At 51.6% G+C, this 18,687-nt stretch overlaps 1 protein-coding gene across 1 annotated transcript in view; it reads right to left on the bottom strand.

The window, feature by feature from the left end:
• Positions 1 to 5,002: 5,002 nt before the first annotated feature.
• LOC131896780 (cytokine receptor common subunit beta-like) overlaps positions 5,003 to 18,687 on the bottom strand; it is a 14,563-nt gene continuing 878 nt past the window's right edge. The window contains exons 2-13 of the mRNA XM_059247579.1: positions 18,210 to 18,333; positions 15,328 to 15,515; positions 13,680 to 13,837; positions 13,433 to 13,601; positions 12,796 to 12,931; positions 12,517 to 12,674; positions 9,936 to 10,075; positions 8,948 to 9,107; positions 7,933 to 8,023; positions 7,680 to 7,737; positions 6,915 to 7,018; positions 5,003 to 6,261 (exon numbers count right to left, since the gene is read on the bottom strand). Of these exons, the coding sequence (XP_059103562.1) occupies positions 5,145 to 6,261; positions 6,915 to 7,018; positions 7,680 to 7,737; positions 7,933 to 8,023; positions 8,948 to 9,107; positions 9,936 to 10,075; positions 12,517 to 12,674; positions 12,796 to 12,931; positions 13,433 to 13,601; positions 13,680 to 13,837; positions 15,328 to 15,515; positions 18,210 to 18,333 (2,603 nt within the window). The 3' untranslated portion in view covers positions 5,003 to 5,144. The remainder of the gene's footprint in view (positions 6,262 to 6,914; positions 7,019 to 7,679; positions 7,738 to 7,932; positions 8,024 to 8,947; positions 9,108 to 9,935; positions 10,076 to 12,516; positions 12,675 to 12,795; positions 12,932 to 13,432; positions 13,602 to 13,679; positions 13,838 to 15,327; positions 15,516 to 18,209; positions 18,334 to 18,687) is intronic.

An 18,687-nucleotide genomic window follows, 5' to 3' on the forward strand; every position in this document is an offset into this window, starting at 1 on the left:
CCTTTGAAAGGGGACTGGGGACCCTCATCATGTAGAGAAGTGGCTGATGTGGGCAATGCTGGTTAGTGGCCACAGCTGTGGCCAGGCTGAAGTGATGAAAAACAACGGGGAAGCCTGGCATCGTGAACTCATGGTGTCAACTGCAGAAAAACCAGGGTATGGATCCCTGCAAGGACAGGAGCATGGTGATCACACAGGACAGCACATCCAAAGACTCAGTCTGGACATCCGGGCTGCTTTCCCTCCAGAATGCCTGGATACCTGTGGCTCCCACTGACCTCAGATGTGGGTTGCTGCAGGACTGTGGTACTTGGAAATGACTACCTTCTTGACACTCTGGGCACCATGGCATTACCTCAGTCCATTCTCACTTGCATTATTTTCAAGGTCAGGTTTGCACATGGCTTTTGTATATGTCTTGAGTATCGGCTTTTTTGTTGTTGCTGGGCAGGAGGGATTGGGGACAGATCCCATGAACGATTTTGTCCCTCAGAGTGTCATCTCCTCAGATGAGACTGTACAGCTCTTTCCATGTGGCCTTTTGTGGGGCACACATGGCTCCACTGAATGTGCTCTCTCTTAGTTTTGTGCAGGAGGCACAATGGGGCCCTCAGCACTTACAGGCTGCATTGCTGTGTGACCCATTGCAGAGCTGAACCTCTCTTTGGGGTCATATTTGCAGTGGCCTTTGCAGCAAACGTACATGTGCTTTCTTTTATATTCTTTCTGCATCTCAAGCCTTGCCCGGGAGGTTGTAACTTTCTAGAACACAGGCTTACACTGCAGAGATCTGTCTTTTTGTGATCTGAGGACCTGGGTCCAGGGCACATTGTGTCATTTCTTCACCCATCTGCTCTCCATCCCTGAATCTGAAAGGCCCCTTTGTGACCCATCAAGTCCTCGGATGGACCTGCTCTGTCCCTGCATGTTATGTGGTAGCCTCACTCCCTAGATGGCAGCCATGCCTCTTTACCATTCTCACAGGCAGAGCAAGTGTTCCTTGGCCCCTGTTCATTGCAGCAAAGAAACCCACTAACGTCTTGAATGTGTTTCAGTGGCGATGTTCACAATAGCCTATCAATATGTTCTATAATGGACCCCTCTAGGGAAACAAGCAAGAAAGACCTCTATGTATTACGACATCGACTCCAAATTGTCTTGCATTAAGAGGGAGAGAACATTGTAGTAAAATGTTTGTAACATGTCACTCATAGTCGTGTGTGTGGTGTGTGTGTGTGTGTGTGTGTGTGTGTGTGTGTTGGAAAGTTAGGGGAGATGACATTTGAACCCCTAAAACTGCACTGTCAAGAAGACAGATTCCAAGCGAGGTTGTGGAGATGCATGACTTTCAATCCCAGCACTTGGAGGCAGAGGCAGGGGGATTCTGTGAGTTCAAGTCCAGCCTGCTCTACAGAGGAAATCCAGGACAGGCTCCAAAACTACACAGAGAAACCCTGTTTTGAAAAACCTAAATAAATAAATAAATAAATAAATAAATAAATAAATAAATAAATAAATAAATAAATGGACAGATTCCATAGGCCCAGACATTTGGTCTTTGAGACACTGTAGTTAGTGAGGGGACAGTTTCAGCAAGAATGATGTGACATGGGGACAGGGTACTGAGGAGAGATCTTGGCTGTGGACCACAGGTGAGAAGTAGGCGAGTTTCTGTGATCAACAGGAGGGAAGGAGAGGGAGGAGGAGAATGTGAGTGAAGGGAGCTAATACGTGCTGGTCATCTGGAACTCTGTTTAACTGAGTGTCTCACACTTGCTCCCTGTTTACAAGACGGATAAGATGGGCCGAGCTGTTGATGGAAAAAGCTGAGAACAATAGATGGACAGCTGACTCTCAACAGACCCTCTCAAGTGACTCCTGGTGTCACCACCTCTGTCTAGCCTGCTTTTGTACCGAGGTGGGAAGTCAGGGCGGGGAGCCGGTTCAGGTGGTTTGTACAGGTGTGAGACCGGGCTGAGACTGTGTACACAGCCGAGGGCCGGAAGGCAGAGGTCCTGGGAGGCCTGATCCTCTAAGAATATGGGGACATGATGTGGGAAATGGGAGTGTGAAACAGGTGGGGAAATGATGGTGAGTTCACGGGGTACTGGTTAGATGTTTGAGGCTAGGAGGCCACCACAGACATGGGCTGAAGATGGTAAAGACAGGCTTAATGGCCATCATAAGTAAAGAGTCACAGTAAATCAATAAGGACCCAGAAGAAAATAAACAAAACTGATCAAAAGTATCCTCAATAGTAATCAGCAATATGAGAATGAAAGTTGGACACATTATTTTATTTGCCAGGTTGGTAAATATTAGGGAGAGAAAAATCTTAATATCCAGAATTGGGAAAGGCATGAGATATAATATCCTTATAATACTTTTAAAGTAGACTTTAATTTTTGGATGTGATTTTGTGTTCATTGCAAAATTTAAATCCATAGAGTACACATGGTCCCCCATAACTTCCCCAATACCAGCAGTTTGCACCATAGTTATCTTGGTCCCTGTGAGCTGCTGTAACCAAAAACTAAAATAAAATAAAAATTGAGGGGGTAACAAGTAGTAGAATTGTTTCTTGTGATTCTGGAGACTGGGAAACCCAGAATAAGAGGCCCCTGAAGCCAGATGCGGCAGCAAGTGCCTATCATCTCAGTACTCGGGAGGCTGAGGCAGAAAATTGCCGAGGGTTTGAGGCCAGCCTGGGCTACATAGTGATTTTAAGATCAATCAGAGCTACAAAATGAGTTTCATGCATGCCTGGACTACATAGCAAGATCCTACTCCAGACACAAAGAAAAGAAAGGAGAGACTCTGTTCCTGGCTAGAGCAACTCCCTCACAGGCAGGCCCCTTCTTACTGTTTCCTCTCACCGCAGAAAGGGTCGAGGTGGTGGGTGCCTCTTGAGTTTCCTTTTTCAGGGCACCAATCCCTGTTGACAGGGTTGGGCTTCGTGACCTCATCACATCTGTCAAAGACCTCATCTGATGGCACCACGAGGGTTAGCAACAGTGCTCTGGGAGACGTCAAATCCTCAGGCATGGCAACAGTGGCACATTGGACAAGTATGTATGGATACACCACTGCCTCCCAACCACGGAGGTTGACTTTGGGGTGCACACTTGGCATTTCCCATTCTGTGGACTTGGACAAATGCAATGCGGCCCACGCCCACCATGGCAATGTCACACAGCTGGCTCACAGCTGGCAGGATCTGCTCTCTGCTAGTTCATTCCTCCTCCAGATGTTGCACCTTTTACTGTCCCCACAGTCTTGCCTTCTCAGAATGGAAAATTGTCCCCAGACCAGTATCATCAGCATCAGTGGGGACAGACACTAACTGCAGAGTCTCAAAGACCAAATGTCCTAAGCTATGGAATCTGTCTTCTTGACATGCACTTAGAGGTTGAAGATATCCTCTCCCCTAACCTTCCAACACACACACACACACACACACACACACACACACACACGACTTTGTGTGATATATTACAAATATTTTATTACAATGTTCTTTCCCTCTTAATGTCAGGCAATTTAGACTCAATGTCTTGATACAAGAGGTCTTTCTTGCTTGTTTCCTAGAGGGGTCCATTATAGAACATATTGATAGGCTATTGTGAACATCGCCACTGAAACACATTCAAGACGTTAGTGGGTTTCTTTGCTGCAATGAACAGAGACCAAGGAACACTTGCTCTGCCTGTGAGAATGTAAAGAGGCATGGCTGCCATCTAGGGAGTGAGGCTACCACATAACATGCGGGGACAGAGCAGGTCCATCCGAGGACTTGATGGGTCACAAAGGGGTCTTTCAGATTCAGGGATGGAGAGCAGATGGGTGAAGAATGACACAATGTGCCCTGGACCCAGGTCCTCAGATCACAAAAAGACAGATCTCTGCAGTGTAAGCCTGTGTTCTAGAAAGTTACAACCTCCCGGGCAAGGCTTGAGATGCAGAAAGAATATAAAAGAAAGCACATGTACGTTTGCTGCAAAGGCCACTGCAAATATGACCCCAAAGAGAGGTTCAGCTCTGCAATGGGTCACACAGCAATGCAGCCTGTAAGTGCTGAGGGCCCCATTGTGCCTCCTGCACAAAACTAAGAGAGAGCACATTCAGTGGAGCCATGCATGCCCCAAAAAGGCCACATGAAAAGAGCTGTACAGTTCTCATCTGAGGAGATGACACTCTGAGGGACAAAATCGTTCATGGGATCTGTCCCCAATCCCTCCTGCCCAGCAACAACAAAAAATCGGATACTCAAGACATATACAAAAGCCATGTGCAAACCTGACCTTGAAAATAATGCAAGTGAGAATGGACTGAGGTAATGCCATGGTGCCCAGAGTGTCAAGAAGGTAGTCATTTCCAAGTACCACAGTCCTGCAGCAACCCACATCTGAGGTCAGTGGGAGCCACAGGTATCCAGGCATTCTGGAGGGAAAGCAGCCCGGATGTCCAGACTGAGTCTTTGGATGTGCTGTCCTGTGTGATCACCATGCTCCTGTCCTTGCAGGGATCCATACCCTGGTTTTTCTGCAGTTGACACCATGAGTTCACGATGCCAGGCTTCCCCGTTGTTTTTCATCACTTCAGCCTGGCCACAGCTGTGGCTACTAGCCAGCATTGCCCACATCAGCCACTTCTCCTACATGATGAGGGTCCCAGTCCCCTCTCAAGGACCCCCAGGGCTCCCAGGAGCTTTAGATAGCCATAGAAGACCACGCCCATTTTGGAATGACTTGAGCCTGCCTCTTTTCCAAGTCTGACCCTCAAAGTGTCCCCCTTGAGCCTTCCAACTCATGCACTGAACCAGAACTGTGCCATGTTATTGGTGCTTGAGGGGGACAAGAAGACCATAGCAGTCCTTAAACCCTAAACAGACCATGCAGATCTCACCCTCAGAGGCCTCTCGGGTCCCATCCCTACTCCAACAAGTAAGTCAGAGGTAAAAGAAAAAAGATCCTACAACACCCAGGAAACCAGAGAGGGGGGTGGAGGGTATTGCTGAAGGTCAGGGCTAAGGTCAGGGAAGACTGTGCATGTCATCAAGGAAGCCTCTGGGGTTCTGTGGAGATGTCAGACTGAGGTCCACAGGCTGAGGTGCAGGGCTGCTGGTGCGGTTGGGATGGGTGGACTCAGCATACTTTCCCAGGCTGGCTGCTGTCCCAAGGGGGCAGTGACAGGTAGTCCTGATGCTTCAGGGACTTGAAAAACTGAATGGCTGGCACCTGGGGCATGGGCTGGCAGGGAAGCTTTTTGACAGACAGATCCTGGTCTAGGTCCACAGTGTCAGGACACAGGCCTGGAGAAGGTGGTTTGTTATGTGGTGAGGGGGAGCCGGGCCCCAAGCCAGGGAGGAAACAGTAGTCCCCCACCTGCTGAAGAACAAGGAGGCCTTCAGGGTGAGGGGATGCTGGGGCCACCTCCTCCCTGGGCTCTGCTGGGCTCGCTGCGGGAATGTTTGGCACAGGAGGGACAGAACTGCCCAGAGGGTACTGGGGGGGCTGGCTCATGCTTGGAGGGAGCTCCACATAGTCATCAAACTCTGGTGGTGGAAGAGCTGGGCTTCGAGGAGGGACCCCAGGCAGCTTGAGACAGAGACTGGGGCCCTGAGCTGAGGGGGACCCTAGAGAAGGCATCAGAGAGGTAGAGAGGGGCCCTGTGGGCAGAGTGAGCACCAGATCTGCAGGACTGACATAGCCAGAGGCCACCACAGGGTCCTCGGGGCCCCCAGAGCTTATGGGCAGAGTCACTGGATTGTCCTTTGGTTCCTGTTCCTCCAAACTCAGCTCAAGTGAAGGGCTGTCCCTTGGTTCCATGGAAGGGCTCTCTGTGGACCCCAGGCTAGGCTCACACTCCACAGTCACAGCCTCGTCCTGCCCTATGGCCTGGGACAGTGGGACCAGCTGTACTTGTCCCCCAGGAGGCAGGCACAGGTATTCCAGGGAGCCTGGCAGTGCTGGCCTCAGGCTCCCACCAATCTGGGGGGTGACCAATGGGCCTGGGAGATCAGGCAGGGAGTGGGTTTGGAGAGGCCCCAAGTAGGGGCCATCGAAGTCAAAGCTGGGTGTCTGGTTCCCAGGTCTGCCAGAAGTGGTTGGTGGGTCTCGCTGGTCATTGGAAAGCTGATCCATGGGTTCTGATGAGGCAGCTGGAGTTGAATCAGGCCCAGATGGTGGATCTTGGACAATGTTGGGATTCTCTATGGTGAGTGGTGACACTTCACTGACCCCCAAATGTGCATATGACATCCTGTGGAGACAATAGAGATAGAGATGAGAGATGTGGAACCTAGATACTTAATGTACACACAGAGCAGGCAGGGCTCTCCGGAAGGCCTGAACCCCTCCGGACCTCACAGTGAGCACCAAGGAATGGTAGAGATGGGGCCCTGAAAACAACACAGGCATCTGTTCGGTGTCCCCAAGGATCATGTACCAGGGCTCAGTTGACATCACCATCCCAGGCTTTTCCCTCATCTTCTGCCCCTTCCAGGCCACTACCTCAGGGCTGAGCTCACACTTGCCTGGGTACCATCCATGCCTTACAGCCTTCTACCCACAGGGCCACTGACTCTCCCTGACAGAGGATTAGCTCTTCCCACACAGGCTGAATTCCTGTAGGTATGGGGTCTCTGCCACCCACGAGGCCAAGGCAGTGCCTGGCTTACATAGACAGCCTGGCAGGGAGAGGTTTCCCACTCAAGGATGCTGCCTCTGGACCCTTATCTGTCTCACTCTAACCTGGGAATCAGGACGATCTTCCTCAACTCTCTTTGGAGTGCTCCTTGCTACAGTGGGTGTCATCTAATACACACTCTTCAGAGACACACAGGCTACCCTGTTGTGTACAATGGAGGTGTTTCCTCTGATAGGGTCCCCAAGGGTCAGAACCTAACCACTCACCTTTGTAGCTCAGTGACAAGCTTGCTCCGGGGCTCCTGGAGACTAAGGTTCTTAGTGGGAAATACTGCCATGCTGCTGGAGGACCAGAGTCCTTTACCTGTGTCCTAGAAGTGGGAGGGCATTTTTGCTTGTGAATGTGTCACCTCAGAAAGGAGGGGACAGAGAAGAATGGCATGTGTGTATTGAGTCTTTCATAGTGGTCAACATTGGAAGAATATCCCCATGGTGGGGCCCAGCTCAGACCTCTGCCTCCCAAAAAGCAAGAGGCACTCAAGGAGTTATGACTTCCATCAGATCTCAAGCTCCAGAAGTGAACATCCCACACTGTTCGCCACAGCTTCCTCACCCATGGCGCTGGTGTCCACCCATGAACATTGTCTCACGAGAAGCTGACAACCATGTCCTTCCATTCTTGACACCCCTGTCTCAGGACCTGATCCTCTGAAGGCACCCTGGATGCAGCTGGCTCTCCCAGCAGCTCAGAGATATCTTGTGCAAGGCTCAAGTCCTTTCCTGGAGGCCCTCAGCCCCCTCCCTACGGCAAAGAGCAGACCACCTCACCCTCAGCCATTCTCTGTAAGGGAACACCTCAGTTGTGTCTGAGGCTCCAGGCTGTGCTAGGACAATTTGTGGAACTCATGCTCTTTAGGGTATCCAAGGAGCTCCAGAGACCCACCTCCTGCTAGTCCAGGCTCCAGTGTCTCCCACCCTTCTCCACTGTGACAGCCATGAACAGGGAGACAGCAGCAGGGTCTGCCTTCTTACCTGGAAGAGGAGGCTCTTACTGGGGTTGGGGATTTTCTCCTTCCACTTCCTGTACATCCTGGAAGAAAGCAGGAAGAGGTGTGAAGGAGAGGTTCCAGGGACCGCCAGGCCTGCTACTCCTGGGCCCATGTATGCAGGGAAAACTGAAGCCAGGGGATGAGTGGCAGGGTAGGAATGCTAGTCTGTCGTGCTGTGTCATCGCTGGACCCTGGAGCCCCACGTCCACTTGTCTCAGTCCACAGACTGCACTTACCTGTACCCATAGACACAGCCAAAGCGGAGGCCCAGGAGCAAGAAGAGGACCAGGAAGATCAGGCTGAGGACTATCCCCCAGGTGGGCATCACTTGGTCAAGGAGAAAGGAAGGAGAGTTATTTGTGAGGCTCAGGATGCAGGCTAAGGGAGGAGACTATGGTCCCCCAGGTGCTCTGTGAGGAAGGCCCAGTACCCTGGGAAGAACCCCTGGATCTGAACCCAGTGCTCAGTGTGGGGAAGTTCTGCCCTAAGCAGCATCAGCAAGTACCCAGAGGAAATGACTGATTGTAGCAACTGGGGAGACTTCCTGAAGGAGGCAGCATGGAGCATGACCTCCAGGTGCAGGGAGGGTCAGAGGAGATGGAAAGTGGGCCATCAGAGGGTCCCTTCTGACAGTACACTGACCTTCTTGACCTCGACCCTCCAGGTCCCCTCTCTATCACCTGAGTCCATGGCTCCAGCCCTCCTTCTGCTTGACTGGCTGTCAGCCCGAGACTCCCCCTGCCACAAGGCCTACTATGTGGATGCTTTATCCCACCTCCCACCTTCCGTGTCCTCTTTCATCTTCCCTGGATCTTCCCTAGCAGAGTGTGTGTCCTGGTGATCACCATGGGAACAGTGAGTGTTGAATGCATGTGTCAAGGGAAGGGAAATGGTCAGAACCAGTGGATCCCACACACCTGTCACCCCTGGGCACTAACGTGTGTGTAGGTAGTTAGTGTAGCTTTGCTGCCATGGTAACTAGGAACTCGGATTGACCAGTCATGGCTGCCACAAAGTCGAATAAAGCCAAGTGCCCTGTAAATAGAGGCCTAGGCCCCAACTGAAAGGAGGAAGGACAGTAAGACAGATCCTCTCCTCTCCCAAGTCTCCTCTTAGAGTGTATTATTTACCAAGTGCTTTTACCCAGGACCAGACACAGGGAGAGGGAGGCCAGGGTAGAATGGTCTAGAGTGCCCCTTTCCCTGTGCAGTGGGGCTGTCCCAGGAGTGTGGTGGTGGCCAAGAGACATACCCCAGTCAGTGGTCCAGGTTTGCTCTTCGCTCCACTCACTCCAGATCCCATGGTAGTCAGGGAGGGGCTTGACCCTCACCCTGGCCCGGTATGTGGTGGAGGGCTTCAGCTGTGGCAGGGCCATACTATGGGCACGATCTAGGATCTCTGTCTTGCTGTCCTGCAGAGGCAGATTTTTTGAAGTTCTAGCTCAGTCCAGGACCCCACGACAGAGCCTCCTGTGACCAACCACTGTGGTGCCCCCAGATGCCACCTCTTCCAGCGCCAACAGCTATACCCAGGCTCAAGCCCAGACTCTCTCTACCTCCCAGTTTGTCTGGTGTGCTGCCTTGGCCTAAATTCTGTCTGATGCAGGAGCGTCATACTGGTTTCCTGGGTCCCAGGCCATGAGATCAGGCATGGTGGTGTCAGGGATAACCTTCTCCTGACTCTGCTGCCCCACTCTCAGGCCTCAGTTACCCCATTCCCTCTCTGACGTTAGGATCCTGGTCACATAGTCCTGCGTTGGGACCTGTCGAGTCTCATTCTGCATCTAGGTGCAGGCCTCTGCATATGGAATGAGCGCTGGATAGGACCTGCCTTGAGCAGCTACACCATTGTCTCAGATCTAGTTCTGGGATGAAATACATCCAGATCTGAGTGATCATTGAACCTCATTCCAGGTATGTACCGAGTTCCACCTAGTCTCTACCTGTCCAGCTATTAGTCAGTCAGCTTCTTTATTATCCCAGTCACAATGCCATATATTCACACAGCGTAAAGGAATATACCACACAGGTTCCTCTGCTACCCACTTTGTCTCTTTTCCATCAGCTCAAGGGCAGCATTGGTCAGAAGACCATGTCATCTCACTTCCCTGAGCCTGAGTCCTCCATCAAGAAAAGGGACTGCCAGCTGTTGACCAAGTGGGTCCTAAGGCACAGGGGCCAGGCTCCTGGAAATAGGACTCCCTTTGGTCCCTAAGTTTCCCCTGGGTGCTGGACCTCACCTCCCAACTGTCCGGGTTATCTGTGTACTGGATTTGGAATTTGTGCTCGATGTGAGAGTAGGACATTTTCTTAGTTTCCCAACGCAGGTTGTAGCTGTCTCCATCCTTGGTCACGTTGAGGGTGGGAGGGTGCATCTGGACTGGAGGGGGAATATATCAGGGAATGTCATGGTGTCCTTCCTCCAGCATAATTTTCCCCATTATCCAAACTTGTTCCAGGTGCTCTCCTCTCTGGAGCTATCTCCCTAGTCCCAAGTCATGTTGACTCCTTTGAACTCTGTGGTGGTTTGGAATGAGAATGTTTCCCCTCCCCTGCATAGGCTCATATGTTTGAATACTTGGTCCCCAGTTGGTGGAACTGTTTGAGAAGGATTAGCAGGTGTGGCCTTGTTGGAGGAGGTGTGTCGCTGGGGGTGGGCTTTGAGTTGTACTCTGCCTCTGGCTTGTGATGCAAGATGTGGGCCTGGGGGTGCACACCTTTAGTCCCAGCACTTGAAAGGCAACGACAGGCAGATCTCTGTGAGTTTGAGGCATCCTAGTCTACAAAGCAAGGTCCATGTTAGCTAAGGCTACACAGAGAAACCCTGTCTTGAAAAACCAAACAAAAACCAAAAAACAAAAGCAAAAACAGATGTGTTCTAGTTGCTTCCTGCCACTGTGCTGCTCCCCATGCTCTGCATCATTAACTCCGACCCTCTGAAACTATAATCTCAAAGTAAACTCTCTCTTTTGTAAATTACCTTCGCTATGATGTCTTCTCACAACATTAAAAAACGTGACTAAGACAAATGCCCTGCATTACCAAATCACAGTGTCCCTAGCTGGTCCCTGGGGCAGAAGCTGAGCCTCGGTGGTGAGGTGGTCCATAGCTTGGTGCCTCTTTTAGGGTAGGATACAGGAGTGTGGGGTGGGAAGCAGTAACTCCTCACCTAGGTGTATGGACTGTTCCAGGCCTGGGTAATACGCACACTTTGTGAGAACGTCCTTGCTCTGCTCTCCCCTTTCCCCTGTGAAGTGCTCTAACTTAACCATTTTTCATGGGGAAACTGAGCTCCAGAACATATACAGATAACAACTGAGCCGTAGAGAGCTTGTGTCTCTGTGGTCCTGTGTCAGCCACTCTTCTCTGCTGCTTCAGGGACCCTGGGAGTTGCCTGAAGCCAGGAGGGGCTAGGAAGTCCTTGCTAGTCTAAAAGCTCCCCACATCCAACCCACACACCAGCTGAAATAGGCCTTGGGATATACTCAGAAGACCATCTCCCCACAATGCTGTGCCAAACTTAAAGTTGGAGACCTTTGCCGCCAGCCCTGCCCACTTGGCCAGCAGACCTCAGGCTGAGGCATGACCGTGTACTCAGGCTTTCTCATGTAACTCTGATGTACATTCTGAGAGAGGTGGGCAACAAATGAAGTCACTCACTCACTCCCAGCTTCTCTCTCCCCATCAAAACAAAAGATTCATAGCCTGATGACCTCAGAGGGCTTGTACATAAATAATGTGGAGGACTATAACATACAGAAGGGCTCTCTTGAATCAGAGGAGTCCCTTTTCCGGGAGGGAGGGAGGACACCAAGAGAAAATGCTGGAGGATGTGAACTCAGCTTTCAAAGAGATTGGCTGTGGACGGTGGCCCACATTACAGGTTGGATGAAAGCCTCCCTATTTCAGGGTCCTCGCCAGGTGCCAGGAAGGTGTGACAGGGATCTGCAAGGAAGCCATCTGCTGGTACACACTCCTTCCCTGGCACAAAAGTAAAACCTAGAGCAGAGCTTGAGAAGTGAAACATGAGTTGGAGGAGTCTGGAAAGCTCAGGGAGAAAGGATGGTCACAGGAGGGGGGCCAAGGGCGGGACAAGTGTGCACTGAGAGGAAGTGGAAGGGAAGGAGGCAGCAGGATTCAGGGGTGACTCTTGAGGGGTGACAAGTGTGATCTGCAGCACAGTGTGAGATACAAGTGGGCTGTGGTTCTCTGCTTCCTCTTTCTCTCTCTCTCTGACTCTTTCTGTCAGTCACTCTCTGACTCTGTCTTTCTATCTGTCTCTGTCTCTCTGTCTCTCTCTGTCTCTCTCCATCTCTGTCTCTGTCTGTGTCTGTCTGTCTGTCTGTCTGTCTGTCTCTCTCTCTCTCTCTCTCTCTCTCTCTCTCTCTCTCTCTCTTGCAAATGGCTAAACTTGGATGTGGATACCTGTACATAGTTATGCAGAAGCCATAGAAAGATGTCTGCTGGCCTTTCTCTGTGTACTTTCCCTTAAGACAGGACCTCTCCCTGAACCTGGATCCAGGTTGGTAGTCAGAAATCCCCAACAATCCTCCTGTCTCTTGCCACGGCGATATGAGCACGCTCACATTTTTACGTGGGTGCTGGGATTGAACTCAGGTTCTCATGCTTGTTCATCAGTCACTCTTACCTACTGGGACACATTCCTAATCCCAGAATAGTCATTTTATCACTGTGAGACACAGGTCTGCAAAACTTTGAAAGTGACAAGACACAAAGATGCCCAAGAGATCCCTGTGTTTACTGGGGTGACACAATGGACTCCTATAGTCCCAGGACCGATGCAGAGCAGGGCAAACTCACTGTGGCTAGAGCTCTTGATGTACTTTCCTTGTTTCCGCGGCTTAACAGAGACTGTGTACTGGCTGTGTGTCCTGGGGCTGGACATGTTTAGGCGACAGTGGTACCGGGTGCGGAGGCTGTCCTGTAACTCCCTCACCACCGGCCAGCACTCTTCCTCCCTGGGGAAGTACAGTGGAGCTGAGGGCAGGGGCAGGGGAGGGTCAGATGGGGCTAAGACCTCAGGGAGGTACAGCCCTGAGGGTGAGGAGAAGCAGGGCGGAGTGGAGAGGGGACACTCACGGAGCCTCCGGGCTGGAGCTGTAGAAGAGCCCAAAGGAAACAGAGCCAGTCATCTGGGTCCACACCTCCCAGGAGCAGCTGAGGGACTGGATGCCATCGAAGAAGCACAGCAGGTTCTGAGGCTGGGCCTTGTCCCCTGTGGGGATCCATCGCCCTCAGTCATTGACCCTCAGTCACTCCCTAAGTTGGGACACTAAGTGACTCACAGAGAGGATGGCCTTTGGAGCAGCAGATCCTGGCTGTGGACATCAGCCCAGCTCTGCTTTGAGCCTGCCCACTGTGTGCCCCCAGCATAGGAAGACCCGGGTACCTGTGCCCCATCTTGGGAGAGAAGGCCAGGTCTAAATGTTGAGTGTTGGGGTGAACACAGGGACGAAGGTGACCCTACACCCAGCTCAGCCCTTGATAACTCACAGGGCCTATGCTGCTACTGCTGTTGTCACTGGCATGAACAGAACACATGTGTGGCCATAGATCTCACAGTGTGTGAGACAGAGTGGCCCAGGTAGGGACACTGGGGACACAGGGCTGGTGGGAGGTGCTGATGACCAGGTAGGGCATTGCTGGAGCCTCAGGTCTAGACTGAGTCTCCACTGTCTGGGCTCTGAAGAGGAGCACTTCCTACAGGCCCCATTACCTGGCTGGGAGTCCCACTGCACCTCAGGGCTCCATGTGCTGGGCCTTCCAGACAAGCTTGAGCCTGGGGACAGCCGAGTGCGCACCCGGGCCACATAGATGTTATTGGGTAGGAACAGCTTTGGCTCCAGAGAGACCCACATGTTGCTGGTGTGGAGGCTGGGGGCATCCTGTGGAGACATGTGAGCTGAAGGAGCAGCCTCATTGGCCATCCCACCAGGCTGGGCACAGATGGCTGAGGGTCCTACCTCCCAGGAGTCCTGAAGCCTCTTGTAAGTCACCTCAAACTGGATGTCCTCTTGTGACAGCCAGGGGACCTGGGCATCCCCAAGATTCACACTCCACTTCAGCAGGAAGTGATCCCCAGAGGGGCTGATGTGGAGGTCCTTGGGAGGCAGGGGCTGCACTGCAGGGGAGGAAGCAGAGGGTTTGTGAGAGTTGCATGCTGGGAGAGCTGAGGGCAGCCTGGCCTTTGGGTGCCACTTGGGCCCAGGTTCAGTGCTGCCCTCATCAGCTGATGATCATGACAAAGAGCCTCAGGACCTTCCTCTGAGCTGCAGGCCTGGAACTGAAAACCTGGGGACCAGGTTTGACAGCAATCCTGCCTTCCATGGCCTGAATTTCCAGGAAATGGGGCCTCCTCCTGCTGGGCTGGGCACTGGGGCCTTCCTTCCAGCAGAGGGCGCTGTGAGCCTCCCCTGCTCCCTCTCCTTCCACCCACCCTCTCCACAGCCCAGGTGCCTACTGTTGTCATTGTTCAGTGTGTCCTCTCCCCTGGTGACATCTGGGACTCCTGTCCCCAGACAGAACCCCTTGTCCCTCTTCTTGTCTCCCCACAGATCATTGTAACCCCTGTCCCTGTCTGTCCCACCAGGGTAAGTTTACCTCATTCCTGCCCCCTTCCCTGTATCAAGGCTTGAGATTCAGCTGCCTGTATCTCATGCTCTCCCTGCCATTGTCCAGACTTTTCACCCTGAGGCTTCTTGGATCCAATGGACATGGCCAGGTTTTCCAGCATGTCATACTCTCTCCAGACCTGCCCCGGTAATAAGCCTTTGCACATGTGGTTTCCAGGCCTAGAATTGCTGTAGACTTTCTGCTCCTCCCAAACCAAGGACTCAGCCACAAAGCTCCTCTGCTACTCCTGGGAAGCCCTTCCTGATGGCCAGAGCCCTTTGCCTTCCATCCCCTGCATGTGGCAGCTGGCTCCTGTGTGTCTCCTAACCCTTTGCCTGAAGCCTGATCCCCCAGGAGGAGGGGCTCTCTCAGACCCCACACGCACTCACTTGACAACACCACTCAAGCTAGCACGGTTGAAGGGCAAACAGGATCCAAGGTGCCCGGCTAAGAGCCTGACACAAGCTTAGAGTTCAATGCAGACCTTACTTTGTCCTTTAGTCTGAGAAGCTGGGGACGTGTCTGCTACAGTCCTCAAACAAACCTCCCGGATGATCATTGGGTCCCCCTAAGAACAGTCCTGGGGACTGCTGCTCACCCTTGGGGACAGAGAGGTTGGTGAGAAGCCTGCCTCTAGGTCAGAAGCGTGGAAGGGCATGGCAAGGTGACCTATCATGGTCTTTTGGATTTCTGTGGGTCTTGGAGCCTCAGCCATAGGGGAAGGTGTTACAGCCATGAGGCAAGACAAGAAAGACCATAGCTCTGTCACCTGCAAAGTCCTACAGAGTCACAGGCATGGCTCCTCCTAGAGGACAGCTTGGGGACTTGGTAGTTGGCAGAAGCAGGTGGGACAGGGAGACCCTCAGGCAGAGGCCTCATATCACATCTGTTCTAACCCCAGGGCATGGTCCCTAAACCCCGGAGACACTCACTCTAGCCCACCTCTGGTAGCCTACCCACTCTTGTACCCACTGCCCAGGCAGGCCCCACGCTCCTCACCATGCTGGGCCAATTGAACCACGAGCTGGACGCCTACATCACGATCAGGCTGGAATGAGTAGTAGTCTTCATCAGTGACGCTGAACTGTGTGTAGGGGATGACACATCTTCTGGGCACACAACGGTGTGGGGACGGGCACTCTGACCACAGTAGGTCTTCACTGAGTTCACAGGACACTGGAAAGTTCCTGTCAGTGAACATTCATTAGCTCCTACTACATACCTGATTTTATCCAAGGTCAATGTCTGGCAGTGAACAACAGACACACATACAAACATATACATACATACACAACACAGATAAACACAGACATATACACATGCACAGAAGCACATACATGTACACAGAGACAGAGACATACACACAAATACACACAGCTACACAGACACACCCACGCATACACAACACAGACACACACACACACACACACACACACACACAGACATACACAGAGACACACACACACACACACACGTACCTGCCCATGCAGTGAGCACCCTGATGGGAACAGGCAGATATTTAACCACCAAGTAACATATGTGTTATGAGAAAATGTTGTGTATAATAAAAAAAAAAAAAAAAAGAGGCCAGGGTGAGGAGCCTAGATTTGGCTGTCAACACATGAACTCACTGCATGTGTCATATGGACAGAATCCCCAGTGACTTGGGGAAAAGCAGGCAGGTTCTGCTGGGGGCTGACTTCAGTAAATGCGAAGTCCCTGGGGCTGCCACCAGGCCTGTAACCAGAATTCACAGAGAGGAATGTGTGTGCAGTCTAGGGTAATGATCTGGCTCAGGCAATGCTCACTGAAATCTGAGTGCAACTCAGGGGGAGCATGAAAAGCCCCCAGCTTCAAAGGCTTTTAGTTGACTTTGAAAATGGCTATTTGGGGCCCTCACAGGGCAGAGCAGTTTGTTATTCTTGGTCTACCATGAGCCTTACTCTAGACACGACCTCCGACCAAGGCCATAGAAATAGGTCAAGATCATTCTCTAGCTGAAGTTCTTCTGCTCTCTTCCCTTTCTGTTTCTTCAACTGCAAGGTTAACAATCCCTGAGAAAATAAACTAAAGAGACAAGCTCATAAAACCCAGGAGAAAATGTGTGGATTAGTAGCAAGACACCTAGCAGAGTCACTGTATCTAGGGTAAACATTCAAATGAAGGATTTGTTTTCTAGAAGTCTGTAGACCTGGAAAAAGTAGAGAACAGTGATGCTTTTCTGTTGTGTAGAGAGCTGTTTTTCTGAAGGAGCTTTACAGCCTTCTCGTGACTTCAGTCACAAGACTGTCCTGGCACACCTAGGACATCTTGCATTATTGAGTACTGCAAAAAGTGCACATTAGGACTAAAACTGCAGGGGAGTGATGTTTTCCTTCATGAAACATAGATTAGATCAGGGCCTTGGTATGAGGGCTTGTTTTAACCAAAAAGCAACGTTTGTGTAACAATCAATACATATGCTTTTGCACTGCTGTTAGGGGTTCAGACCTTCAGAGAATGTTCCTCCCTGCTGCCTCAGAGTCTGTTTACAAAAACAAATACAAACCAGCACATATCCAACAACATTAGAGATTAATAATATCTCTCTAGATGTGCAGTGCCCAGGACATCCATGACCCAATGACCTTCATATAATCGCAGCATGTGTGTCTGAAACCCCGATCACACGGAAACTCATGACCACTTGGTAACTGCCTGGAAGCCCACCTGAGACCAAAGGGACCCTCTCCCCAAGTCCCTACAGAAGTCCTACACTTGTGACACCAACGTACAGTGGTCTCTGCCAATTCCCTCCCTGGAATCTTGTTCAGTTTGTACACTTGGCAGTCAGTCTTTCCCTGGCCCTAACAACTTGTCCCTGAGTATTGGCTTTCCTGATGCAAGCAAAACAGTCCCGAGTCCTGTCACAAGGAATGGAGCTTTCATTGTGTGTGTGTTAATAGCAAGCATGTCAGGACATAAGTGAAGGAAAGGGGGGATTGTTGTGATGCAGAAATCAAAGGATTTCACTGAGTAAGGGGCTGAGGAAAGATGTAGGGTGATGGATTGGGGAGATGGTGCCATCCTTGTGATTGTAAGTAATTTCGATGGTGATGGTGTCTGCGTTGCTCAGACTGCACCTCACTGGGAGACTAACTTAGTAGTGTTCACTGAGAGGCAGGAAAGGAGGTAGAAGCCATTTTCAACCAGCCCTCCCAGTCATTAGTCAGGCCTCCATTCTTCCCAGTTAGCAAAGTGAGGCGTGGAGTCGGAGTCAAGGGCAGAACTTGGTTATGGTGTTGGACTAGAAATGGTCATCCTCATCTGAGCGTCTCTGCTCATGGCACATGGTGGGCTCTCCAAAGACTGCATATAGATAGGAAGCCAGGGCCGTATTTAGAGATCTCACACTCTACAGTGGACAGCAGAGAAAAAGGAAGCAAAGAGACCAGAAGGAGGTGTCAGAGACACCAAAACGACCTTGGTGAGTGTGGCGGCTGGGAGTCAAGTAAGGTGAACTACAAGGAGGTCATCCTGGGTGGGTTGGTAGATGAGGGCCCAGGCTGGGCCATTTGACTTGGGGTATTTCTGAGTGACAGGTGCAGTTTGGTTCCCTTGAATAGCCAAATCCTGGGGGAGTGTGTCCAGGAAAGAAATCCTGGGAAGACGTGAGGGAGTGTGGGCTCCTGAGAGGAGGCTGTGGTAAGGAGCAGAGGAGAGAGGGACAGGATGCTCAGGGCAGGAGACTGCTGCAGCCACTGCAGGGGTTGGGTGGCAGTGCAGCCCAGATGCAAGGTGACTGGGGATGGTGGCTGCACATCATTGGTGATGCCGGGGTGGAGGGGCTTGGTGGAGCATGGTCCTTGTGCTGGAATACCAGTGGACTCAGTGGTACTCACTTTTCCAGCTTGCGATAGAGGGTCACGTTCATGAGGCCCTGGGCATCCTCCGTGTTGGCCCAGCTGCAGATGACGCGGCTGGTGTAGTCATTGTAGCATTGCAGAGTCTGCAGAGGGACGGTCTCTGAGGAGGGAAGCAGGACAGTCACCACCTCCCGCCAGGTGCCCCTGTCCCCAGGTTTTGTTGGTTCCTTTTTGTCTTTGTTTTTTTGAGACAGGGTCTTACTCTGTAACCCTGGCTGTGCTGAAACTTGCCATGTAGACCAGGCTGTCCTGGAACTCACAGAGATCCCCCTTCTTGTGTCTCCTGAGTGCTGAATTAAAGCCATGCACCGTGATGCCCTGGTTCCCAACTCTTTTAAGCACCAGCCTCTCCAGCTTCCTGCTGAGGCCCACCCTGGTGACCAGATAGATGGAGGGCCCTGAGCCTGGTGGGGCTGTGTTGGGGACTCTCCTCTTTTGCAAAGAACATGAGGGT

The sequence above is a fragment of the Peromyscus eremicus genome, chromosome 20 (assembly GCF_949786415.1).
Source record: "Peromyscus eremicus chromosome 20, PerEre_H2_v1, whole genome shotgun sequence".
NCBI lineage: Eukaryota > Metazoa > Chordata > Mammalia > Rodentia > Cricetidae > Peromyscus > Peromyscus eremicus.